The 26,961-nt window shown below is 41.7% G+C and overlaps 1 protein-coding gene across 4 annotated transcripts in view; it reads right to left on the reverse strand.

The window, feature by feature from the left end:
- The window catches only part of MAP3K20 (mitogen-activated protein kinase kinase kinase 20), a 173,658-nt gene that overhangs the window by 32,252 nt on the left and 114,445 nt on the right, over nt 1-26,961 (reverse strand). For 2 of the 4 annotated variants that reach the window (XM_027128169.1, XM_027128172.1), the window contains exons 11-16: nt 19,189-19,324; nt 7,225-7,269; nt 5,392-5,422; nt 5,155-5,294; nt 1,089-1,151; nt 23-115 (exon numbers count right to left, since the gene is read on the reverse strand). In XM_027128169.1, coding sequence (XP_026983970.1) covers nt 23-115; nt 1,089-1,151; nt 5,155-5,294; nt 5,392-5,422; nt 7,225-7,269; nt 19,189-19,324 — 508 coding nt within the window. Of the gene's footprint in view, nt 1-22; nt 116-1,088; nt 1,152-5,154; nt 5,295-5,391; nt 5,423-7,224; nt 7,270-14,733; nt 15,400-19,188; nt 19,325-26,961 lie in introns of those variants that run through there. The other 2 variants (XM_027128170.1, XM_027128177.1) reach the window with 2 other exon arrangements.

Raw genomic sequence — 26,961 nt, forward strand, 5'->3', positions numbered from 1 at the left:
AAGGATTTAAAATATGATTTACCTGTAGGCCAGTCCCTGGTTTCAAGTGAAAACCAAAAACAAGTTCAAGGTTCACTATTTTTTCCTCATTTTCTTCAGGTTCACCTACTGAGTCCTGAAACAGAAAACTAAGCACTGTTTATACTACATAGTGTTTTTACTTTTACTTCTCATGTAAAGGAGATGATTTCCCAGCACTAGTTTTTCCATTCTAATCTATTGCTTAATTTTTGGTTATTTTGGAATACACTACAAATTCCAATTACTAAAAGCAAGAGGAATGACATATTAAGCCTTTGAGAACTTTGCCCAATGATTTGTCTCATGCACTGCAAACTGAATGACACCATCTTACATTTTTCACAATGCATCTTGCATTGTGCAATTTTACCCCAGAAATGCACTTCGTCCCTGGAGATGCACAGAGACTTCACCTTGAGAGTTTCACAACACTCAAGATATTTACACCCTAATCCCAAAGAAGAATTATGCAGTTCCTAGAGCATCTGTGGATAGATGGCCAAGCAGAGGAACAAATGAATCTTCGTGGGCTTAGAGATGGAAAACCAGAGTTGTTGGTGAATGAGAAGAGTTCTGTATATTGTTTGCAAGTATCTACTAATTTTATAACAAACTATGCTGTATACCTTTAGACTATATTCAAAATAGTATGTTAAATATACTAATATGTTATTCAAACAGTAAAACTTCTACCTCTCAATGCAAGTGGCAATCCAGAGCTTAGCGTGTGAATTCCTTCAGCGGCTTCCATGTCGGACAAAGGTCTCCCGAGCCAGGTGGGAGGCCAGAGGTCCTCACCTACAATGTTAGCACTTATATCCTCTAGCCACTGAGGTGACATGTGTTGTTCTTATCATGACTGTATTGTTAATATTTCAACTTGCAGGGAACAAGGTTGTTCCATTTATGCACATCCTCAGCTTCACTCAAAGGGCCTTTTGTTGGACAGATATGATTAAATTTCACTTCAAACAACGGTTTCCGACATTGGCAAATTTAGGTGTGGATGTGGCTGGTACATATGTCAATAAAAGTAGCATATTCTCAGTAAGAAAAACCTTCCTTACCTTAATGAGTGGTGGGAAGTGAAACAAGTTTAGGTAATCGTGGGTTAACTTCTCAATGGCTGACTGTAAAAAAAAAAACACAAGAAACCCACATGACTTTATTAATGATCCGATAATGCCAAGAAAGGATTAAAATTATTGTGCACATATAAAGGCATTCTTTATTTACGTAGTTCGCAAAATACCTTGGGGATGTTAATATCCAACATCTATTGAGAATAAACCTGGTTGTTCAAAGTATTATAGGTAGTTTATAATTATTTAATGGAACAGGAAGATATTTTAAAGATGTTTAATCTCAGAGGAAAAAATAAATAAGACTGTTCTTCAAATACTGGTAGAGTATAGTAGTGATAAGTTAATATTCTACTGTACAGAATGCAGTTGTCACCCTGAGTAATTGTGGGAAAAACAACAAAGAACATGAATATATCACCAGAGGCTCTCATTAGAGCTGAAATCTCACTAAAGGGTTTACTGCATTGAAAGGGCTTTTCTGTGGGTTTGTGTCCAAAGCTCCCTCCCCCAGTGGAGGACAAAGGACTCTTAAAGGAAAGGAGGACAATTTAAATTATGATTCTTGTTTATACTCATCAGGTATAATCCAGCTTTTCTGTGAACTGAGCATATCACATAGAGAGTAAAAAAGTACTGATGTAAGAAAAATTAGATGCATTTTTAAAAAAGTGAAATGAGGGCTTCCCTGGTGGCGCAGTGGTTGAGAGTCTGCCTGCCGATGCAGGGGACACGGGTTTGTGCCCCGGTCCGGGAGGATCCCGCGTGCCACGGAGCGGCTGGGCCCATGAGCCATGGCCGCAGAGCCTGCGCGTCCGGAGCCTGCGCGCCGCAACGGGAGAGGCCACAACAGTGAGAGGCCCGCGTACCGCAAAAACAAAACAAAACAAAAAGTGAAATGAAAGCTGTTGGCACATCATCCAATAATGAGCACTTATTGGATGTTAGGCTCTATTCCTTCTTCAAGGCTCCTCCACAGAGGGCTTCCAGGCTCGGGTGAGGAGGACGCCAAGACAGGCTGAAAGGAACAACCAAGTAGCAAAGGGCAGGTGGACAGACCGTCCACTTTGCAGTTGTATAATCGACCATCTGTAGGCTGAGAGACTCACTCGTTGAGAAGGTGTACAACAATGCCCTGCCTTCCTCAGTGAGACCGCAGAGAATGGAGGGCACTTTCTCACCCTCTGGATGGGTGTGTGTGTGCGCGTGGGAAGCACTGTCACAAGGACCAGGCGGGCTCTTCCAGTCTGGAGGTCCCCTTGCAGCGTCCCATCCCGAATGGCCCAGCTTGAAGGATTCTTTATCCTCGTTGCCCCGAGAGTATATGCAGGATGCTCCCAGACCTCCCATGGAAAGGTCTGTTTCCATGACCCTTTCCCCTCACTCTTTCCCTCTCATGTAAGCTTACTTGTCAGAAGTACCCAGGACCCAGCTGAGTTTAAGAGAGTGTCACCTGGGGGCCAAGCCCCCCACCCCTGCCCACCCCTGGGGCGGCCACTGTAATAGGGTCCTGGCTTTGGCAGAGGTGTAGGGCCCGCACGCCTGACTTTTGAGACCCACCCCCCCAGGGATTGACTGGCTTTCTGTGCACACACAGACTCTTCCAGGAGGGAGTCTGCGGTCCCCGCAGATGCTGGCTACGCCCCTCCTTTGGAGCTCAGGACAGACACTCCGCTCCCAAATGCCAAGACTCTGAATTAAGAGAAGTTGTATATACACGTTTTCTCTCTTTTCTGGGATGTAAATTCCTTAAGGGCAGGATTCTTTGTTTCTTCACAGGCCCAGGACTGTGATCAGTAGGCATCCACTGGATTTGCTGAACCATAATCCGTAAGTTTGGACATCACTTGCTCTAACGATACCAACCAGCACAGAGGGGCACTTAGACTGTCCTAGGCTGGGTCTGGGAATATTTAAATCACAGAGGCTGTTGAGGAGCTACCACAACTCGCCACCCCTTTTCCTCCTGACTGTTCCTTAAGGAACGAGTCCTATTTCAAAGGCAGGAGAGGGGAAGGGGAGTTGGGAGCACCTTTTTGGCATCTGCTAAATGGGACAAGATTGATCAAATCTTTCTCTTTGAACCCTGAAACTTCTCTGTACCAGAGAGAAGAATTTTTCCTACTGTAGCCCATCTAAGCCAGCGTTGCTTTTCAGGACGGATTTGCCCACAGCTGGAGGTTGAGATTAAATTATTTACCATCATTTAAGATGTATGTTTATGCATGAGGTTTCCTGCCCATCTTGTGAGAGGGAGCAGGTGGTAGGTTAAGGCTAAGCCATCATCTGAAGGGTGCTGAGGGGCTGTAAGGATGTTCCTTATGTGGCTTCAGGGCCCATAGGACAGAAGTGGATGTGTTCTCCTTGGACCTCAGGGAGGATTTCCCTGAAAAAGCCTGGTATCGGTAGCTCCAACTGAGGCAAAGGGGAAAGTTGTTGGCAAGTTGGTAGAGCCTTTGTCAAGATGTGGATTTGGATAAGAAGTTGCTTTTTCTACATTTCCTTCCCTTTAAAAAAAATATTTATTTTATTTATCTATTTATTTTTGCCATGTGGGGTCTTAGTTGCGGCCTGTGGACTCATAGTTGGTGGCATGCATGCGGGGTCTAGTTCCCCGACCAGGGATCGAACCCGGGCCCCCTGCATGGGGAGCGCAGAATCTTACCCACTGGACCCACCAGCGAAGTCCCTACATTTCCTTCTTTATTCTATTTCTCTTCTTTCTAACCTGTGTCCACCCTTCCATCTACCCACACTGGGGTTGAGGAGGTTTGGGGCGTAAACTCGATTTCATTGTAAGATCTCTCTTGAAACAGACCTCTGAATAATAACAAGGTGCACACAGATGCCAGCAAGTGTTATTTGGTTTGAGTAACTAAAAAGCAAAACAAAACAAAGAAACAAAAAAACAGAACTGGTTGCTAAACTACAAAAAAAGCAACAACAACAAAAACAGAGGTTTAGCTTTGAAAGTGTTTAAGGGACTTCCCTGGTGGTGCAGTGGTTAAGAATCTGCTTCCCAATGCAAGGGAGATGGGTTCGAGCCCTGGTCTGGGAAGATCCCACATGCCGCAGAGCAACTAAGCCCGTGTGCCACAACAACTGAGCCCATGTGCCACAACTACTGAAGCCCGTGTGCCTAGAGCCCGTGCTCCACAACAAGAGAAGCCACTGCAATGAGAAGCCCGTGCACCTCAAGGAAGAGTAGCCGCCGCTGGCCGCAACTAGAGAAAGCCTGCGCACAGCAACGAAGATCCAACACAGCCAAATAAATAAATAAATAAATAGATTTATTAAGGAAAAAAAGAAAGGAAAGCTTTCAAGACTGACGTTCTGGGGGGAAATGTTAGGATTTCCTGAGAAAATGAGGGATAAGAGTACACATAAGGTGGTGTCTGTTCTGGGTAAAATTTGGAAGATTGCAGACTTCACTCAGTCTGTGGACACGTTCTGGCATCGTTAGGGGTCCCTAATGGATATCCGGCCTCTCTGGCCTCAAAGCAAGTTGCCTCCTGCTATTGCCGGGTGGGCTGGCAGCTCTGCAGGCACACACGGCTTTAGTGCCGCACGACGCTTCTTCCCACACTGAGGCCCCTCCACAGGCAGAGCCCTGCCGCCAAAACACCTCCTCCCCACACCCTTCACCCACTTACACCTCCTGGCCCTTCAGCTCTCAACTCCATAACTTCTGCACAGAAGCCTCCCCTCAGCCCAACCTCAGCTCTCCTTTGTGGTACTTCTTACAACTGCCATGTTACCATTTTTGCATGATTAATGACTGTCTTCTCCACTAGACTAGAGACTTCCTGAGGGCACGGCGGCTCTATGCAGGTGTATCCAGGTGACTTCTGCTGGACCAGGTATTAACCCTCTGTTCTGGGATTATGAAGAGGGAGTAGGGGTCCCATGGGGGCAGCAGCTAACGATCAGCTGGTATGAAGTATTTCCACACTGTGACCACCAGCTCAGCCTCTAACGTGACACACGACCTACTCCACAGTAGGAGCTCAATAAAGGTTTGCTGACTGAATGTTCTCCCTTTCTGAGGTACCTTTAAATGGATGATATGCCCCTTGGAGACGATGCCCATGTCTTTCAAGTCTTCTTCCTCGAGAAGAAGCAGTCGCTTTCCTGTAATGTTGTTTTCCTTAAACAAGTTCGCATATAGGCTCATCTCCTCTGAAGTGTCACCTGAAGGGAGTGATTAGAAGACAGAATAAAATTAGACTCAATCACATCCCAAGCAAAGTTAACTCCATGAATTAAGAAGGTAAGCTTTTCCACTTGCCTTTTCTGACGAGCTGCTGAACCCAAAAATACTGTGGAAGAGAGGACATATATGGTTTTGAAGATTCATTCATGGTCAGTGGCCAGACTTAACAGTAAACCACATAGTTTTTCAATGGATTAAAATACCTTTAATTCTTGCTAAACCACAAAGGGAAAACAGAAGACTTTCTCTTTACTGTTTTAAAACTTCAAGGTTTCAAATTGGAGACATCCTCCCTTTGGGGGTCTTGGACCCTTGAAGGACCATTGGTTTTCCTCCTTATTTGAAAGATATTTAAAAATCCTTTCAAGAAGATTCTTACTTATAATGCTTTTTCCATTCATGTGCCAGTGGTCCCCTGGGTTGTTGAAGGGCACTGGTTTACCCAGGAATTGTCTGAGTGAGAGGGACCACACGGCAGTGGACAGAAAGATGGATAAAATACGTCCTCTGTTCTAGGCCTGGTCATGAAGTAGCTTTGTGGCCCGAGACAAGTTCAAGTGTGGAGCTTCCTACACAGAATGAGGTTGGACCCAGCAACCTCAGTCCTTGAATTTCCCTTGGCGTGTGTTTACCGTAGCCTCTCACACTATCCAGGTGAAGGGAGACAGAATGGGGGGCCACACCCAGGCCCACCCATTCTCTAGGGAGCCCTTGACCCTGGAATTTTATTTAAATGGTTTGAAAACCACTCAACCTCAGAGCAAAGACTAAAAATAGCTTTTAGAGCTCAGTGCCTTTTAAAACATTTCTTCTCAGATGAGAAGGGCCAACTTTGCAGCTGGGGATAAAGGGGTTCTATGGAGGCCTGTGAAGAGGCGAGCCTAAGTCCTCTGTCCTTGTTAAGCAGGGCTGGCAGGAAAGTTAGAATCACCAGGACTCAGGGAATGGGAAATAGAGGTAACTGGTGCTAGCGTACTTCCCCTGCAGAAGCCACAGAGATGAGCTTATCTGAAAGCAGGATTACTTCACCAGAAGACCAAGGGCTTGGGAGGATGTGCCCTGGCCCAGAAACCAGTTGAGTCTGGTAAACCTTCCAGAGACCTTCCCAAGAGTTTCTAATAATGAGTTTGACTTTGGGGTACCTAGTCTATTTCCTGGGGTGTGGGCCTGCTGAGGCTGGCATACAAACTTTTATTTTTTCCTTTTTCATTTAATGAAAGCTTGAACTTATAAAATGGACCTAGACAGGCAAAAACCCCTGAGGTCTCTGACCAAGAATTCTCGGACCTGTTTTTCACTTAAGGAAACAGATACAGAGATATAACAGGCTAAGCAGGATTGTTCCTCAGGGTCTCTACCCAGACTGTAGGGTGTGGGATTTCCTTTGGACTTAACTAGTCTGTTCACATCCTCCCCCAAACATGGGGCTTCTCCGGCTCCCACTTCAGAGAATGTCTGGGAGCTCGGGTCTATTCCTTCTTGGGAAGGCCAGAGTAAAGACGGTAAAATGAACAGGGCTAAGGCACTGCCTCTACCAGTTCTTTCCCCACCACGGTTCAAGTCCATCCCTGGTCTTTTGGGAAAACTTAAGATCAATTATTTTCCAAGTATGTTCATTTAGTATCCTGGATCCCCCGTTTAACTGGTATTCATTACTGTATCCTGGTATACCTTTCAGAGCAAATAGGGAGGTGGAATCCTCTTGTAAGATTTGAAGAGATACTTGCTTTGCTCGAGGCCTTATTTTAAATCATTACTGCATTAAAAATAGAAAGACATGGAATTTGTCAACTTCTCCTACTTAACACTTTCCTAAGGCCCAAACCCCTCTCCCTGTATTTTTTACTTGTGGACAAATTTATGAACTACCTGCCCAGGTTAAACGAGGCATTAAAAGAAGCTGCTTACCACGTCCTCTTCTGTCCACGCACCAATCTCAAAGGAAGGCAGCAGCTGCATGGGAAATATGAATGAAATGGAAAAAAAGAAGGAATGTTATCACTGTCTTTTTGGTTTATCCCCACACTTTTCAGTATTTTAGCTCTGGGCAGCTAAAACCGAGCAGCTCTGGCTTGGTTCCTCCTGCAGGTGGCATTGAATGGAAACCAGTTTTCCCAACCATTAAGGAATTTCTCAGGGTTCCAGAGATGTTGCCCACAGAAGCCAAACCACCTCTCAGTAACAATTCATTGTGCTTGGTGAGCCGTGACAATGGGACTCTGCACATCTTGGGATTTTCCACTCTTTGTACTTGGCACCCTGAGAGTAGTTTTACCTCCCATGAGAAGGCCTTGGCAGTCAAGGAATTTCTGACGTTTGTCAGATACCAGAGCCGTCTTCGGAATTCTCAGTCAACACGAAGATCGTTTGATCATTAATGAAAATTCCAAAGCAACCACTTGGTAACCAGATGTTTTACATGCTTATTTTTAGAGGGGAATTTCTAAGTGTTTAAATGTCTCAGTTGCACTATATTTTTAAAACAAAATATTAGAAGGACACGTAAAATTGGAGCCGTCCTAAGGAACCCAGGTTGCAGAGTTGCTCTAACTAAAACTAAACTAAACTAACCTCCCTCCCTGGCAAGTATACAAACATGAATGACAACTTTGCAAGAGGACTCCTGCCTGCCCATTTTCAGAGCCAAAGGACTACTTGCTTCAGTATATGCTCCATGGCCACAGACTAAATAAATACCTACGTAACGGGAAGAAAATCTGTGTCTTGTGACTTGAATTAGTTTGCTATAGCCATTAGTTTTAACCAGCTTAACTTGCCAACATGGTTGGATTGCTCATGAGGCAACATGGCAAAGTGTCTTTCAACACGTGTTACAAATAGTATTTTTTGTGCGAGTTGAAAAAAAAAGAAGTTGGATTTGGTTACTTTTACCATTAGTGTAAACATCAGAGGGTGGGTGAGTTAATCCTTCTAATCTGCAGGTATTTTAAATTCACATGCTCAAAACCTTGCTAGGAAAGGCATGCCCCTGCCTTCAAGGAGCTTTTAATTTAAGGGGGGGTAAAGTAGGTATGGACTATACCTTGGGAGGAGTTCAAGGCCACCTTTAGTTTCCTCAGTGCCCATCAGAGTGCCTGGCACACAACACCTGGTACATTTTTGTTGAACAGTTTGTTGAATGAGTAAAACTGAAGGGTGCATTTACTATGATGCTAAATTCTCTGGTATAGAGTTCAACGTCTATGGCTATACCACGGAAAAGGGAGGGTTTCATAGACTACCATGGGGGATGGAAGGCATAGTGGCTTGAGCTGGCACAGCAGGGCTAGAAGAGAGGTGACTCCTGGTGAGAAGCAACAAGGCAAGACACTGGCAGTGGTGGAGGCGGGACAGGAAGGAAGGACGGGCACGGCACGTTTGTTCAACGGGAGCTCCAGATACAGTGTGCACATGTCCAAGGATCAAGGGGAACTGCAGCCAACTCTAGGGGGCCAGGCAGGTTTACTTAAAAAACCCACTAGTTACAATAAATCTGAATGCATAGAGTTTGAGACGTACAGATAAGTTGCAAGGGTATAAATCGCTACCACTCTATATGTACTCCGCTACCCTCATGTGCTCCGATTCCCACAGGACTGCCCCTTCCCTCCTCTGAAATACCTGGTGTTTGTAGTCACATGCACTCACCTGCTTTAATAATGCAGAAACGAAAGTGACTTGAGAAACAGGATCTAAAACTGAACTTGATCAAAGAAAATACATGACAAGTTTTATTTCTTCACGGGGCAGCTGGATACAGCTGCAGAAGCGTCATTTGCTTTTCCCATCACAGACTCAAATGTGAAATAAGGAACTTGTTTGATTAGTTTAAGAAACAACAGACTGCTTTACTTTACAGAGCCGTTTAGGGCTGCATCAAGGCTGGCTTTTAGAAGAAGTGAGGGTGTATGGAATGTTTTGATTTGTATATAATTCCCAAATGTTGTGCTGAACAAAATTGATAAGTATTTCTTGCATAAAGGTTGTAAAGGAAACAACTAATCAAAGCCAACATCTTTGGTTTTCATGTCCGAAGGAGAGAAGAGTTGACTTGTGCTCTGAGGGTGGCTCACCAAGATGACGCCAAGGGAAAGGCGCTGGATTCAGTGTGAGACTTGCTCCGGCAGGATTCTTGCATGCTGCTGGCAAAGATTAGTGAGAGGAAGGCTGGAGCCAGGCATGCTTCAAGACGGTTTGAATTTGGCAGAACAGGGGAGAAGAGTTAATATCTCCAGCCACAGAGTGGCTTCCTATTTCCTCTATGTCTGCTGGACCTTGTTAACATTATCAGTGTATCTGCTATAGGGTGAGTTCTAAGCTTTTCTGTCTCTCTTTGGGGATTAAAAAAAAAAAAAAAATCCACCTTGTGACTGCCCCATCACTTTACAAATTCATTATTTACACTCCAATTGATTTCAGGAGAGAAGCTCACACTCACGGTCATGCGTGTGATAATGATTCCTTCAAAGGTTGTTGGGAATCCAATCTAACAAAGCTCTGATATACACAATAACACATAACAAAGGGATTTACTGTCAAAACGTTTATTGCAAAATGGAGTCTTAAAACAAAGGAAAGCAAAGAAAAGTTCACATCAAAATGAAATGTATGACACCAACTTGGATTTCTGAATACATTGTGGACTTTGTGTTGGAATATCAAATTCCAACAATGAAGTCAATAACTGAGTAGTCTTACCACACAAGAATAAAATTTAATCTTCCATACAAACATGATACACGATTTTGGCATAGGACTTGCTCAGAATAACATTGCGATAGAATAATTGAGAAAAACGTTTTGTTAAAAAAAAAACCAATAAGGTGATAATGCCATCTATTCAAAGCTCACACTCAAAGAATATAAATATTTTCTATCATTTAGTACAAAAATTTTAAAACAGTGCAAAAGCAATATGTGCAGTGTATTGTATCTGACATTAAAAGGTCTATTATTCTGCACACAATATAAAATAGTTAATGTACGTGCCTGAAACTCTAGCTCTGAAGTAAATAATCACATGCCAGAAAGCTCCTCACAGGTAATAGAGTGCAAACTAAGCTGGAGTCTGAGGAAACATAGCTAGTCCTCCAGATGGCCTGGTAGACGCTCATTTCTCATCAGGGAGGCTGCATCTACAGCTATCAGGCTATGTTACAATCAAAAGAACAGAACAGATTCTTCTCTCTGGAAATGCTTAACATCTAAACAGGAAAACAGTCTTACCCCAAAGCAGCAAAAGGTACCTGATTATAGAAAAATTATGCTCTATGATGTATGCGGTACAGTAGACTGCTAGTTTCAAAAGGCAGCAACAAGTCTAGTGTATCAAAAAAAAGGATCAAGATTTAACTCAGAGTAAGTTTTAAAATTATCTTTCATGAAATTCTTACCACTCCAATGAAACCTCTGAAAAGCAAAGTTGTGTACATCGTAGTGCCATGAGAAATCGTTTTAGATCTCTCCCAAACCTTCCCCCCCGACCCCAGTTCCTTGATTTTCATGGGGATCAAGTTTGAATTCCCCAGCTGGTGGTAAAGTCTAACAAATCTACTGCATATTAAAAATCACTGGCTAATAAAAAGAAACGAAATTGAGTTATTTGTAGTGAGGTGGATGGACCTAGAGTGTGTCATACAGAGTGAAGTAAGTCAGAAAGAGAAAGACAAATACCGTATGCTAACACGTATATATGGAATCTAAAAGAAAAGGTTCTGAAGAACCTGGGGGCAAGACAGGAATAAAGACGCAGACGTAGAGAACGGACTTGAGGACACAGGGAGGGGGAAGGATAAGCTGGAACAAAGTGAGAGAGTGGCATAGACATATATACACTACCAAATATAAAATAGATAGCTAGTGGGAAGCAGCTGCATAGCACAGGGAGATCAGCTCGGTGCTTTGTGTCCACCTAGAGGGGTGGGATAGGAAGGGTGGGAGGGAGACAGATGCAAGAGGGAGGGGATATGGGGATATATGTATATGTATAGTGATTCACTTTGTTATACAGCAGAAACTAACACACCATTGTAGAGCAATTATACTCCAATAAAGACGTTACAACACAAAAACAACAACAACAAAACTGATCTGAAAAGTGAATTAAAAGCTGTATAATTAACATCTTCATTAGAAATTCTGCCTATGGCTGATAAATATTTCTTTTTAAATTTAATAAGGCTAATAATAGAGTCTAAAGTCTTCTAAATCATCTTCATAGATCAAGGGAAACCACTTTAAGGTTCTGTTTATATGATGCAGATTTCAGGGATGTTCAAAACCCTAGAAAGACACTGATTTGGAACAGAAAGTAAAATAGCCGGTGCCCTATAGTAATTACCTATAGCCCGATTTTAGGTTAGAACACTGCAAGCGTATCACTGGGGTTATCAGTTCTGCTGTGTCCAAAATCTCTGCAGTTTCCTGATGGCAGAGTATTGAGCTATGACCATCTCTGGAATTTCTGTGAGGAAAATGGCAGCAGTCGAGAGATTAGAGAAATATTACCTGAATGATGGTAAACCGAGGTCTGGGTTGTTACCTTTCTCTTTTGGCCTTATTTGGCTGCTTTTATTAATGCACCAAAACCTTATGTATAATCCTAATAGATCTAATTATTATTATACATTTTTATTTAATGTAAATTTTTAAAAATGTCCATCCCATTCATTTCATACGTTCTAAATTTATTTCCGGTTATTCTCAAATGAGAGACAAGGTTTACACTCTTTTATTTTTTAAGGTTTACACTCTTACATAAGGTGCACAGATCCCAAAATCAGCCCACAGAGATTCCATTATGGGTAAGGCCTTTCCTGACCACACTTTAAAGTCCACAACACTCTGCTATGGGCCTCATCCTTCCCTGCTTCGTTTCCCAGCGTGCACTTATCAAATGTTTACTACATGATGCATTTGTTCTGTTTGTTGGCCATCTCCGCTTGCTGGCCTGTAAGCTCCGCAAGTGCAGATTTTCATCTAACTGTTCCCTAGAACGGTACCGGGCGCAAAGGAGGGGCTCAATGAATACTGGTGGGATGGATGACTTTACCTTGGCCTGGGAAGATGTGCAACAACAAGCTGTGAACTACCTGGTCTCTGGCTCTCCTTCAGGTTACATGGCACAGAGCCCCAGGGCATGCTGGGAAGTCAAGAGCTGAAAACCATCCCCTCTGCTCCACTCCAAGATCTTCTGCTTGAGTGGCTCGTCTTGAATCAAAGAGGCCTCCTCCATGTCTGAGTGCAGACAGGATGCCTATTTATGTTTGCACCTGTTTGTCCCCAGCAATATACTGTGGTGTGTGTGTATCTGTGTCTATATTTGCATAGACATAGGAAGTGTATCAGATTGGGTATGTGGGGAACCCATCTTCTAGGGGAAATGTTTACCTCTTCTTTCTGTGTTTGCCTGGTCTGTGGGTGGTAGCAAGGCCTGCAAACACCTCAGACTAGCTAAACCTTGCCATGTGCATGGTCTTCAAAGGGCGACAGAGTAGATCGGCTCGTGCAGCTTACGTTCCAAAGATGTTCTCTATCTTTCCTGAAAGCTATTCACTTTAACTTTCATCTCATCCTACTCAACAAATATCACTTGAAATTGATAGTTTCGTTTTCCAGGTTACAGAAACCACTTATTTTTCAGTGTCTTTTCACTGGCATAGTTAACAGTAGCTAACATTAACTGACCACTTACCATTGGCCTGGTACTGTGTTAAATGCTTTACATGTATCATCTTATTTAATCCTCACAACAATCCTTTAGGTAAGTACTATTACCATTCTCAAGTTAAAGGTGAGCAGACGTACAAGTTAAATAATTTGCCCAAGATTGCATAGCGATTTTGAATCACGATCTGACTCCAGATCCTTCTATTTATCACTATTCTATACAGACTGGTCTCTACATTTCACACCCAGAACATTTTATTAGTAATTTTTCTCTAAATAAAGCTGGCACAGAGTACTGATCATTTTGTGGTATTTTCCACCCTTAATGGGGATTGGAAGCATGTCATGCTTCAAATTCCAGGAGGCTTTTTATGATCAAATATACTTGGAAATAATATTAGACAATATCTATGATGATATCCTTTCTTAAATCTTCTATGGGCTTCCCTGGTGGCGCAGTGGTTAAGAATCCACCTGCTAATGCAGGGGACATAGGTTCGAGTCCTGGTCTGGGAAGATCCCACATGCCGCAGAGCAACTAAGCCCATGTGCCACAACTACTGAGCCCGCGTGCCACAGCTACTGAAACCCGTGTGCCTAGAGCCCGTGCTTCACAATGAGAGAAGCCACTGCAATGAGAAGCCTGCACACCGCAACGAAGAGTAGCCCCCGCTTGCCACAACTAGAGAAAGCCCGCGCGCAGCAACGAAGACCCAATGCAGCCAAAAATAAAATTTAAAAAAAAAAATCTTCCATAAAAAGAACCACCCAAAGTACTTTGGTTTAATAGTCAAATGAATGGCACTGCTTTCATATTTAGACTGAAAAAAAATCTTTCTTTGTTCTTTTGCCTTTCTGTATGTACATAACTACAAATGTTTTGTAGTTTTTTAATATTTTATAGTTTAAACAAGCTTTGACAATTCTGCGATAACATTCTGAGAATATCTCTCTGGCTAGCTAGGTTTTCAGAGCAGCACCTACATTTACTTCTCTTTAACACCAGCATGGCTGAGTCAGGGTTAAAAAAAAGAAATCTGGAAGGCTAGATCTGCTATAAAAAGGACCCTTCATTCTGCACTTTTGCCTAAGTAAGGACAGCTTATCTTTGCTATTCTTTTTATAATATTTAGTTCTGTCTTTAAAATATCTCTACATGTATTTAGAATCCAGGATTCTCATGCCCCTCTGGAAAACAAACACACACGCATACACTCCTGCCCCCGTATTAACGCTCACGCTGCCTGGAAGTGTGATCCCTTACTCTCTCTTTCTCTTTGTATAAAGTATAAGCTAAGACTTAGATGACAGTGTGCTGTTAAGAAGCTTCTGGGGTGAGCACTGGTGTGAAAGTGCCACAACACTGCTGTTTGGTTTCAAGTTAGAGTATTTCTCCTGCAAACGTACTACTGAAAACATCTCTTGGGTTTTACTTTCAGAAGTTGTGCTATTAAGTATGAAAAACCCTCAGCACTTAGGTATTTCTGGAGAAGTATTTGTTAGAACTTCCTTTCGTTTCAATTTTTTTATTGTTAGATTTTTTAGTCACTATCAATTATTTCTGACAGTATGGTGTATTGCCATAAGGGGAAAAAAAACATAGTATGTTACAAGAAAATCAAGTGTCAAAGAAGAATTAGGAGTTAAGAGTGCTTGTTGAAAATGTAAGTTTTTTAAAGCAACTGAATAAATCAAATCAAATCAAACTATAATGTATTCATTTTTAAAAAGCCAGAATGTCATTCGTTGAAAAATGCTATATTACATATAGAATCACAAGTTTCTATAATCAGGCACCACATTTGCTGATTCATTGAATAGACCTTTTTGGCTTAATCCCCTCCCCCCTTTTCTGTAAGCAAAGACAAATCAAAAGTAAAATCGTAAAGAAATGACTGTCATATAAATGTGATTGGCCTAAAAATGCAGTGCTTGGTTTTCTACCTCCTTACTGGTTTTTGTACAGACTGAGATAACAAGTTTCTTTTGTTTTTCCGGACATTTTCAATTTTAATACTTTGCTCTCTGCTTTCATTCACTATTGTTATCCATGTCATTATCTTCCTCATCACCGCCATCATCACCATCATCATCACCTTCTGACAAGTCAAAATCACTGAACCCCAGGGCCATGTTGACCTTCTTCCCCCTTCTCTTAGATGTAGTTTTGGAAGAATTCTGCTTGGCTTGCATGTTTATCTGCATCCCAGAATGCATCACAGCTCCTGCTTTGTTCATTGAGAAGATATCCCCAAAGCCCATCAGCATCATGGCCTGCAGACTTTGGTTCATGCCATGGCCCTCCCCGTTACTTGTTGCTGTGATCTGACATGACATCTCTGCACTGTTTGACTCCTCTGTCTTAGATTCAAAGTAAGACTCCTCAGACATTCTTGCAGCAAGAGGCAAGAGAAGCTATCATGAGGGAAGAAAGGACAGAAGTAAAAAGAGAAATTAGGACCAATTTATATCAAGGAAACAGATACCACAAAATTAGTGGGTGTTGCACAGAAGGTAAATGATTAGTGAAATAAATGAATGTAAGGGATTATTTGAGAATTTATTTAATGGCAGGTTTGGCTCCAGCGTGTTTACCATAATTTATAAATGACAGAGTAAATCACAACCAAAGGTTTGCAAAGCACCACAGCAAGCCGAATTTCCAATAGGAAGGAAGTTGTAAGTTTTAAGCCCTCCTTTTCCTTAAAACAAAGTAGTTTTTAGAATTTCTCTCAATTTTTCCCAATTTGACTTTCATATGGAAACATTTAGTTAATTATTATATTAAAAGAGAAATTAAGTAGAGATTAAATCTCGAGTTAAAAAAAATAAACAAGAAACCTTGGACCGAAGAAGAAAAGCTTAGAGGAAGCATAAAAACAGTTTAGCAGTCAATTGGGAGATCTGGGTCATTAGCTACCTTTTTAGCTAGATTAAGTATCTATAAACTATAAACAGTCTAGAATTCACTTGTCTCCCTTTATTATTTATTACAGCCAGATATAATTCTTGTTTTCCAATTTATGAAATCATTCACTTGTAAACAAATTCTAGATTGTCTCTAACATTTAAGTTATAAACAAGTATGTAAATACATGGGAAAACTGGGAGGAAAGGAAACTAGTATTAATTTAGATTGTTACCTTTGTCTCTATTCTCTACAAGTTTCCTTCTTTTAGCAGAATTTTTTTCTAGGAATTCTTCTCAGAGCAGATACAGACATTTATTTTCAATCTTACATAATTATTTTAAACAGCCAACCTATTTCCATAAATGTTGTTCATTTCAGGGGTAAAACTGTTAGGATCTCAAAGTGTTACTGCCTCTTCCTTTGAGAAAGAAGCAAATTAAGGCTTCTATTTTGATGCTGTTTAAATAAGGGTAAAAAAGTAATATAACTCTGGGATGACCTTCATATTCTGCATGTAAAGGTACTTTTTAGGACCAATTTCCTAATTTTTAAATTAAAGTTGGAATCAAGTTTTTTTTTAAAAAACTATCTTAACTCCACTAGGAAAAGACCTCTACAGTTATTAGTTCAATCAGAACTTCATATAATTCAACTAAAAAGCAGAAGTTACATGGAAGAAAGAAATTGTTTTAGATCCTTTAACACCGGAAACGGGCTATTACTTTCCTTGCAGTCAAATTTCCCAGCCTCTCAAATTTGTTTTCAATTGTTAGATACTCTCAGGATCTCTTTGCTGCTTATCTATTTTATTATTTCATATATTTCATAATTATTTCACATTATGTTAAGATCTCAACAAATGCCTCTCAAATAATCTATTATTTTTAAAAGAAGTAAAATTTCTACATCAAGCTACAACAATCATTAAAAATAAACATTGTTCATATTTGTGTATGGAAGATTCAGCTTCCCAAATATCTTTAACTAATGTTTTAATTTCAGGAAAGAAAGTAGTGTCCTTCCTTGAAATAAATGCAGTAATACAATTTTGTTATGACGTTACTTTAATATTAAACTTTTATAATTAAGATGAGGCTACACAGAGAAAACCTCAACCTCCAGTCGCTTCCTTTTAAAAGAGGTTTATTCTTATCAGTCTCTCAGAAACCTCATTTAAAGTCAACTAGAAACTGATGTGAGGATAAAAGAAAATATCTACTTATAAAATACCTGAGCACAAACCTTTCCTTCAGAAATACCAGCTCTATGAAGAAGAGACATTAAAAGCAAGTACTGTACAGAAAGAAAACTTAGCCTTCATAAGTAAAAAAAAGGAAGAAAATCTCATTGAGATCGTGCCGCATGCTGTCCATTGTTAGATGGTAGCCTTCAGAGCAGTTCCTTTACAGAGAGTTTTCTGCATTTAAAACGCAAGCATACAACCTACTGTGCACTCAGAGTTTTTCATCATTTATTATACAACTGCGTTACTAATAGCAATAATGTGTGCAAGGCAGCCCATAATTTCTTAGCAAAACTAATGCCAGTAAACTAAAGAAAGGTTCTAAAGCATACTTTAATGGGTCCTTTAAAGTTTTTTCTTAAAATGCTACATTTAGAAAGAGTCAAGCCATGCAGTGCTTTATAGCTTAAGATTTCAATGTACTTAAAAAATCCCCACAACTCTCAGACTTCAGAAGATGGCCATATTTTTGCCTCTCATCAGCTCTGGGAGAAGCAGTGTTCCCTTGAAGATCCTTAAGGTAATGCTTTCTGAGTCTGCCTGTTGGTACCAATTCAACCAGAACAGGAAACTTTCCTTAACTTCTTTTTTGAGAGCCAAGTTAAAATTCACTGAACTTATAAGTACTGTGGTACTTATAAGATGTGGTACCCATGACAGTCTTATGCATAGCAATTCAGTTCTTACTTTGGGATTCCCTGGATAACCAAAGTCATTTTTGAAAAAGTTAAATCTGATGATAAACATTTAACTTCACTGTATTTTCCTTTTTTGGAAATCAGGTTATTTCTCCACATAAATTGGAAAAGGAGGCAAACTATTTTATTCTTTAGACACTGGAAAGTACTTTGCAGTTGGGCATTGGCTGCTAAATGGAGATTAAGACTTTTAAAAATAGGAAAGTTTTTTTTTTTTTTTTTGCGTACGCGGGCCTCTCACTGCTGTGGCCTCTCCCTTTGCAGAGCACAGGCTCCGGACGCGCAGGCTCAGCGGCCATGGCTCACGGGCCCAGCCGCTCCGCGGCATGTGGGATCCTCCCGGACCGGGGCACGAACCCGTGTCCCCTGCATCGGCAGGCGGACTCTCAACCACTGCGCCACCAGGGAAGCCCAAGAAAGTTTTTTGAAGATCACAAAGTGAAGGGCATTTAAGAATTTTTTTGGTATAATCGCCATAGCAACTATCAAAAATGAATTTAAAGTACATAACAAGTGTACTTTTAGTCTTATTATTACTTGTGATCTTAAAGTGGACATATATTGCCCATTAAAAACCCTGGAAAAGCCAATGATAAATTTATACTTAATTCCTAAAATAATAAATTATTTAAAATAGGGAAGAATGCTGAAATTTGACTAGATTTTAATATATCATGTTAACATATAAGCTCATGGTAAGTATATAAATAGCAAAATCCTTACAAAGCATTTTTATCTTAGTCCAAATACAGGACTTGGAAAAAAAAAACCAGTATATTTTTTGGTGGAGTAAATACTGGAAGCTTGTCCTGAGAGAAGTCTTTTTCCAATCTTTTGCTGCCCATGATTGTGACCCTAAATTGAGCAAGGAATATTAATTCTCGTCATTTATAGATCATTAAGTTAGCTCTCTTTTAGAAGGAAAACTCGGTGAAGTTCTGACACATCAACGACTTTCTCAGACAGCTAGCTGCCTTGGTATAACATTTATTAATTACCGGCGGACTCTATAAAGAGTTAATCAGCCTTGAGGCACAGGCTCTGGGGATCTAGCAGATGGTGTGAAAATACACTGAATTTTATTTTTGTAATTCTAATACACAAACACACTGACAGAATAACAGTTCTCGGAGAAAGAGCCAGAAATAGGCTAAGCTTTCCTTCTAAATTTCTGGCATTTTGTTAATTGAAAAGAGATAGGAGCGCTACGGGAGTGTAAATGTGGATCCTTTAATGTAGAGGCACGAGGCAGGAAGTGAGGAGGCAGCAGGGGAGGGGGGAGGGGTGCCATGCTGCCATGCTCAGCCAGCCGCCTAAGTACGGGATCCGTGAACCCTGCAGGGAACACTCACCGGGGTGTTGGACTGTTCCGTCAGCTTTTGCTCCCACATCTTTAGCCGTCTTTCTCGTTCTTTGAGCTCCTGCTCTTTAAAGCTGAGGTCACGTTCTAGTTTCTTCAGCCTCTCAAGAGTTGCTTCAATTTCACACCTGCACAGGGATATAACTGGTTTAAGTCGCAACTTTGCTGAAGAGGTGTTACATGCTGAGGGGTCCATCACAATGCTTATCAAAGGAAAAGGCTAAACCTGTGCTTTGAAACCAAACAGTAAATGAGCAGAGAATAGGAAATCTTTCATATCTTTCAAAATCAACAGGTAGTTTCTAGCTTGGAAACATCAGCTCAGAATACTTTCTCAAAGCAGTGAAGAACCACTGGGTGGGGCCTGAGCTATGGAGCTGGTGTCTTGGTTTAGCCATTTAATAAATGCTTATGGTCAGGAGTTCCCTGGCAGTCCAGTGGTTAAGACTTGGGCTTTTGGGACTTCCCTGGTGGGCAGTGGTTAAAAATCCACCTGCCGGGCTTCCCTGGTGGCGCAGTGGTTGAGAATCTGCCTGCCAATGCAGGGGACACGGGTTCGTGCCCCGGTCCGGGAAGATCCCACATGCTGCGGAGCAACTAAGCCTGTGCGCCACAACTACTGAGCCTGCGCGTCTTGAGCTTGTGCTCCATGACAGAAGAGGCCGCGATAGTGAGAGGTCCACGCACCGCAATGAAGAGTGGCCCCCGCTCGCCGCAACTAGAGAAAGCCCTCGCACAGAAACGAAGACCCGACACAGCCAAAAATAAATAAATAAATAAATAAATAAATAAAGAATCCACCTGCCAATGCAGGGGACACGGGTTCGAGCCCTGGTCTGGGAAGATCCCACATGCCGTGGAGCAACTAAGCCTGTGAGCCACAACTACTGAGCCTGTGCTCTAGAGCCCATGAGCCACAACTACTGAAGCCCGCACGCCTTAGAGCCTGTGCTCCGCAACAAGAGAAGCCACTGCAACGAGAAGCCCACGCACAGCAACCAAGAGTAGCCCCCGCTCACCGCAACCAGAGAAAGCCCACGTGCAGCAACAAAGACCCAACGCAGCCACAAATATATAAGTAAGAATAAATTTATAAAAGAAAAAAGATTTGGGCTTTCCCTGCCGTGGACCCAGGTTTGATCCCTGGTCGGGGAACTAAGATCCCACAAGCCACACGGTGCAGCCAAAAAAAAAAAAATGCTTACGGTCATCTGGCTCTATTATATATTATCTCATCTTACTCTCATTACAGCCCCAAGAAACAGGTACTAATCTCACAAAGAGAGAGATGGGAAAATGACACTCCAGTTATATGATCACTGTCCTACCACTAGTAAGTTCACCTTAGCCTATTTGCTGAGTAGCTCAAGTAACTGACGGATTAACTGGAGTCAGTCTCCTCAGTTGTACGGGGTGGTAATTATCTTCTATCAGGGCTCCACAAGTTGCCTGATCCTAATAATTACATGGGCAAAACATACAACAAAACATAGATTCCTAGGACCCTTCCTCAGAGCTCAGGATTCAGTAGGGCTGGGTAGGGCTTAGGAATCTCCATTATCTGAAAGAAGAGCCAGGTCGTTTTTTGACAATCAGGCAAGTGTGGGAATCCTGGGCCAGATGAACTCTAAGGTTCCTTTTAACTCTAATCATTTTAAAAGCAAGTTAGTTCCCTCCTTAGTCTCTATGGGCTGACCAACCTCACCACCTGGAACAATATGGCCAGTTACAGAGACCTGTGCTTTATAGAAACTGAAATTGGTAAGATGGCTCAGGGCAGGTTTTTTTCTCCTTCAGGGCTGTCATCATGTTTAAGTCTAAATTTATGCTCTGAGAGTTGGAAGTTCTTCCCTTTCAGTTTCTGAAGAGCCTGTGAGAAAAGCAACGGTAATGAGAGACTGAGAGAAAGAAGGAGAGACCGAGAGGGAGGGAGGGAAGAAGAGAGAAAGGAGAGGAAGCAGAGCGAAGGGTGGAAGGAAGGGTTAGCGAAGGCGCAGAGGGAAGGACGCAGAACAAGGAAGGGACTGGAAAGAAAAGCCGGTTGGAGATTAGCTGCTGAGCCAACAGCTGCTCCCATGTGCCCCTGGGACACACCTACACGTCCGATTGTGCGATCCTGGTTGGGACTTTGACTACAGAAGGTAGATGCCCCCAGATCTAAGTTGATGACTGTATGTAGCCAAAGTCTGCCTTTTTATGTCCAGGGAAAATCAGAATAAGTGGACAGCTTATCCCAATGCCCTTGTAGATGAGAAGCAGATAAAGGAAAACAAAAAGGTTCTGGGTATTAATTGGCAAAACCCAACTCCGAGAACAGCTACTGAGGTGTTTCTGGACTTGGGCTCCACGTTTTACTTCCCTGGCTGTCTGCAAAGTACCTCAGAGCAAGGGAGGCAGGAAAGTAAGTGGAAAAGCCTCTGCTGTCAACCCCGTCCCTTTTATTGGTGTCATCTGAAAATGATAAAGCCAGGTAAGTCAAGTCACACTAGAGTCCCTAAGGAAAAGCAGTAAATCAGCCATCTTTCAAAATGATGACTGTATCATAAAATCCAAATTTTATCCCTGATATTTCAGACAAAGTATTATGCCCATTTATAAATAAGTGTTTTTATTTTTCAAATGGAGGATTAAGGGAAAAAACACAGTGTAGAAAACCTTAGGTTAAAACTTTTGTAACAAAAAGGAAAGAATGAGCCATCTTCAATCAATGAGAGGGTGAGAAAAGGAGGCAGCAGAGCTGGGCACACTCAGTGGGATACGGCAGGGCCCTGGGCTGCTGCCACGTGGTGCTTCCACCAAGCCCAGTCCCAACTCTTTTGCCAGGGAGACTGAGCTCACTGGTGTTCTTTTTGATCAGGGTAAATGGCCAACGCATGCAATTTCACTTGTCATTTAAGCCAAGGATTCATCTCAAGTTCCAGCTCTGGGAGCCCACTCTGATTTTAAGCCCTTCTGGAAAATACATCAACAGTTAAGTAAAGCTAAGTAAGCTGAGAGCTGTCGCAGAAAAACAAAAACTGACTGAGTAAATATGCTCCCCAACGAGGCTTTCCCAGACGCCCCGGGATATTGACAGCAGTGGTCCAGGTCCTACGCCACAAGAGATGTAACCCAAACCTGGATGGCAACACAAAGACAGTTGCTCCCCTGGCTGTTCCCTCTGTTTTTCTTGATGCACTGTTTCGCATCAAATGCATTGGCTGATGCCCTTATATAACCCTCCTGTTCTAAAAATATAGCTTAATATGTTTTAAGTTGATGAAAATTTTCCCTATGTCAAAAACAGGCAATGAACTACAATTATCTTCTTTTACTAGACAGAAACTTACTTTGAAATAAAAGATTAATTCATAAAAACAGTTATATATATATTACATGAGAAATAGATAATATATATATTACATTTAGTGTTATATATTAAATGATTTGTGCTAAAATCCAAATTGCAAAGATTAGTTTTTTAAATCTCTGTTTTTTTTTTGTTTTTTTGTTTTTTTTTTCGGTACGCGGGCCTCTCACTGCTGTGGCCTCTTCCGTTGCGGAGCACAGGCTCCGGACGCGCAGACTCAACGGCCATGGCTCACGGGCTCAGCTGCTCCGCGGCATGTGGGATCTTCCCGGACCGGGGCATGAACCCATGTCCCCTGCATCGGCAGGCGAACTCTCAACCACTGCGCCACCAGGGAAGCCCTCTGTGTTTTGTTTTTAAGAAGGCGTGCCAGAGTAAGAATATTTTGATCATCAAGGAAGAATGCAACCAGCAGAATGTCTTACCAAGAGACAGAGACCCTGAATGCACTGTCACAGCGACATGAGGCTCACTCAGTGCAGGTGACCACAGGGCTGCAGACAATCACAAAGGGCAACGAGAATTGAAAACACGACCAAGAGGATGACACATTTTCTGTCCTTAATGCTCGTGGCCACTATTGCTAATAAGTCAATAGGAGGAGAAACAAGGTGAAGATGTGATGAACAAGGAAAGGTCTGACACTAGATTTCTTGCCTATCACCTATTAGGTAAAAGGAAAGGACATAGTTCATGTGGTTTTTAATAACCTAGTTTTAAAAAGAATTTTCAGAATAATCATTTAAGTTTCTAAGACTAGATGTTCCATCTGGTTTATGTGTAGAGGAAGCTCCACCAGCAAACAAGCGTTTGTCAGAAACACCAGAGCAGGACGGGAGTCCGACTTCACTGATACTTGTTAACTTCCTACACACACTTTGGACCCTAGACGCATGGTTTCAGACACCAGATAAAAGTCAGGGGAAAGAGAGGAGTGGTCTGAACGTGCTGTCCTTTGAAATATCCAGAGGACCTGACAAAACATTTCCTTCTTTTGGACACTTGGCACGTTGAGTGGGATAGTTGTTTTGCCCTAATCATCACTGAAAACCATCATGCCCTTGGGCTTCCCTGGTGGCGCAGTGGTTGAGAGTCCGCCTGCCGATGCAGGGGACACGGGTTCGTGCCCCGGTCCGGGAAGATCCCACATGCCGCAGAGCAGCTGGGCCCGTGAGCCATGGCTGCTGAGCCTGCGCGTCCGGAGCCTGTGCTCCGCAACGGGAGAGGCCACAGCAGTGAGAAGCCGGCGTACCGCAAAACAAAAACAAAAACAAAAACAAAAAACCATCATGCCCTTGTGATGCTTCTCTTTGCTAAGAAGGAATCCAGTGGAGGGCATGACACTGGCCACAAATTCAGGGACAGCACCGCACAGCGTGTGTGCCACGGCAGGCCCGTGGGATCAGACCACCCGGGTGCCAGCGCTGGTTCTGTTTCACATGGTATAATCTTGAGCAGTTGTCCAACCTGTCCAGGTCTCGGCTCTTGCACCTGTGATGTACACACTAGGGTTGCTATGTGGATTAAAAAAGACAGTCCAAATAAACTACAAGCATCTGGTTAAGAATGTGATAAATGACAGCTGTGTTCGTTATTGTTACTCTAATTAATATGATTATTATTCCCCACGTTTTTAACCAATTACCAAGTTCAATTAAAACAGCTCTGCTGCCGCTCAAACTGTGGTTTAGTGCTTCAGGTAAAGATATATATTCTTTCTCCAGCTCTCAGGATTAACGAATTCCTGAAAGACAGCCAATGAGGAAGCCCCCTAGGCAACTGTTTGCCTTTTACTAAAATACATTAATGTATTACCAATTTTATTTCTCTCATCTTTTTAGCTTGAAGAATTAAAAAAAATAAATTTGTTATTCAACGAATCCAGGTTTATTATACAAAATAAAGATATACACATAGAAAACACTTTCCCATAATCTCATTACCCAATGATATGTAACATTGACCTTTTTATACTTTTCTCTATGTGCACATACATGTACACATAAATATGTGTTTATTTTAGAATAAATGGAATCATTCTGAACGTACTGGACCGTAGCATCCATTTTTTTTTTTTTTTTTTTTGCTGTATGCGAGCCTCTCACTGTTGTGGCCTCTCCCGTTGCCGAGCACAGGCTCCGGATGCGCAGGCTCAGCGGCCATGGCTCACGGGCCCAGCCGCTCCGCGGCATGTGGGATCTTCCCGGACCGGGGCACGAACCCGTGTCCCCTGCATCGGCAGGCGGACTCTCAACCACTGCGCCACCAGGGAAGCCCCGTAGCATCCATTTTTGAATCGTTTATCAGATCTGTAATATCATGAAAGGCTCCATACTATTTTGTGTGTGGGGATATCATAATTTTCTAAATCATAAAAACCACAAAAAAACCAAATCAATCTTTTAGTTTACTTTAAGCTCATTTCCAGTTTTATCATTCTAAAGGATGTGATAAACGAATGTCCATACATTCTTGCACAACCTTCCCGTTTATTTTCTTAGGAATGAAATGGCAGTGGGAGAGGTGTCTGATCTATACAGCCAAACTGTCCTCCAAAAGGCAGTATTTTCCCACCAGCGAAGTATGAGGAAGTTTATAACACTGGATATTTTCATGATATAAATTTTTGCCAATCTGATGAATAAATTATGTTCCCTTTGATTTGATTGCTAAATGAGGTTGAATACTTTTCACATGTTTATTGGTCATTTGACTTCTTTTTTTGTGAAATGCCATTTCAGGCCCTTTAATATGATATTTTAATTAAAATGTTATTTTAAAGACAGAAGTGGTGGTTTTAGAGTGTGATCTGGGGACTCATGAGAGCTTTTCAAAGGTTAAATTGGTTTTCAGTATAACATTAAGACATGATTTACCTTTTCTACTCTCATTCTCTCATAAGTGTACAGACTTTTCCACAGGTCTCATGACATGGGATAGTACCATAGGCTGAATGCAGAAGCAGGATTTATTACTGTCTTTTAAATGAATCAATAACTACGTATTTAAATTTTTTTCTCAGTTCTAATTTTGAATGTGGTAAATACTGACAGATGTAACTCATTTAAACAAAAGCCCTTTGGAGTCCTCAATAATTTTTCAGAGTGTAATGGAGTCCTGAGACTAGAAACTTCTAGAACAGATGATCTATCATACAGGAAAAAAGCTGTAACACTATGGCATTTGTCTTATAAATTTATTGATGGTGGGTATTGCTTTCGGTCTTATGGAGGTTTTACATTTTTATATAGAAAACTTACCAACTTTCCCCCTATTTTCTGATTTTGTTGACATACTTCAAAGACTCCCTATCTCATGGGTATTAATAGTAGTATTAAAATCCTACTAATCCTTTGGCCAACAGATCAAACAGCAGTTCCTCAGAGAATCCCTTTATTAAACCCTCAGACTAGATTAGATTTCATGGTTATATACACTCAGACGTCCAGTAATGTTCTGTCATAATACTTATCAAAATGGTAATGAAAGTTATTCGTATATTTGTGTTTAGTAATCCAGTACTGACACTCCATGTGCACTGGGGCTGTTCTGCTCATCACCACAGCCCAATACTAAAGGACACCTTTCCCCAGCAGAGGTTTAATGAATATCTGAATGAATGAGTGTAAGAAGCACATTTGTCAAAGCAAACAAATTAACTTACATATTTCTATTCTTTTGTGTAATATTGTGATGTCTTTTAATATTATTACCACCGTGGTATTTCCTTCTCCAAATATCTGTTGAGCAACTGCGGTCGGTATTCAAGATATGTTCTAGAGGCTCCAGTTACAGCAAGGAACAAAAGAGATGATCCGACTCTCTCACATTTTAGCCAGCGAGACACACATTATTAAACAACAGATTGCAGAACTACTTATTAATTTCAACTGCAGTAGAAGCTATGAAGGAGATGCTCTCAGGGCACATAAAGTGGAACCTCAGCTGGTCTGGGGTCAGGAAACACCTCCTTAAAGGAGTTTTTTTCAGCTACTATCTGAAGCAGTAGTAGTAGGAGCTAAGTTGGGTTTGGGCATCAGGGCTGGTGTGTCGCTGAAATGGGATGAATTTTATACAGAAGATACTGCATTTGCAAGGTATGAGGGAGAAATATGCATGTGTTGAGGGACCAACGTCAAAAATTAAGGGGTAGAATGATGCTCTTAAGATGAGGTGGCTGAGGCAAGAGCACAGAGGGTGTCATGAATCTTAAGTATTTTGGCCTTTGTCCTAGAGTAATGGGAGCCCCTTATACTGATTTAAAATGGGAGTGATCTGATTAGATTTGTGCTGATCTCTTACTGTAGGAAACAAATATTACTTACATGTTTTGTTTTGTTAATTATTTCAGCCCAGAACAAAGTCCCTCATACACACCTAGACTCCAGCAAACAGTATTACTTTTGTATCACTAAG

Source organism: Aethalodelphis obliquidens, unplaced genomic scaffold (genome assembly GCF_003676395.1).
Source record: "Aethalodelphis obliquidens isolate GAN/ISIS:26980383/991018 unplaced genomic scaffold, ASM367639v1 scaffold2, whole genome shotgun sequence".
NCBI classification, from domain to species: domain Eukaryota; kingdom Metazoa; phylum Chordata; class Mammalia; order Artiodactyla; family Delphinidae; genus Aethalodelphis; species Aethalodelphis obliquidens.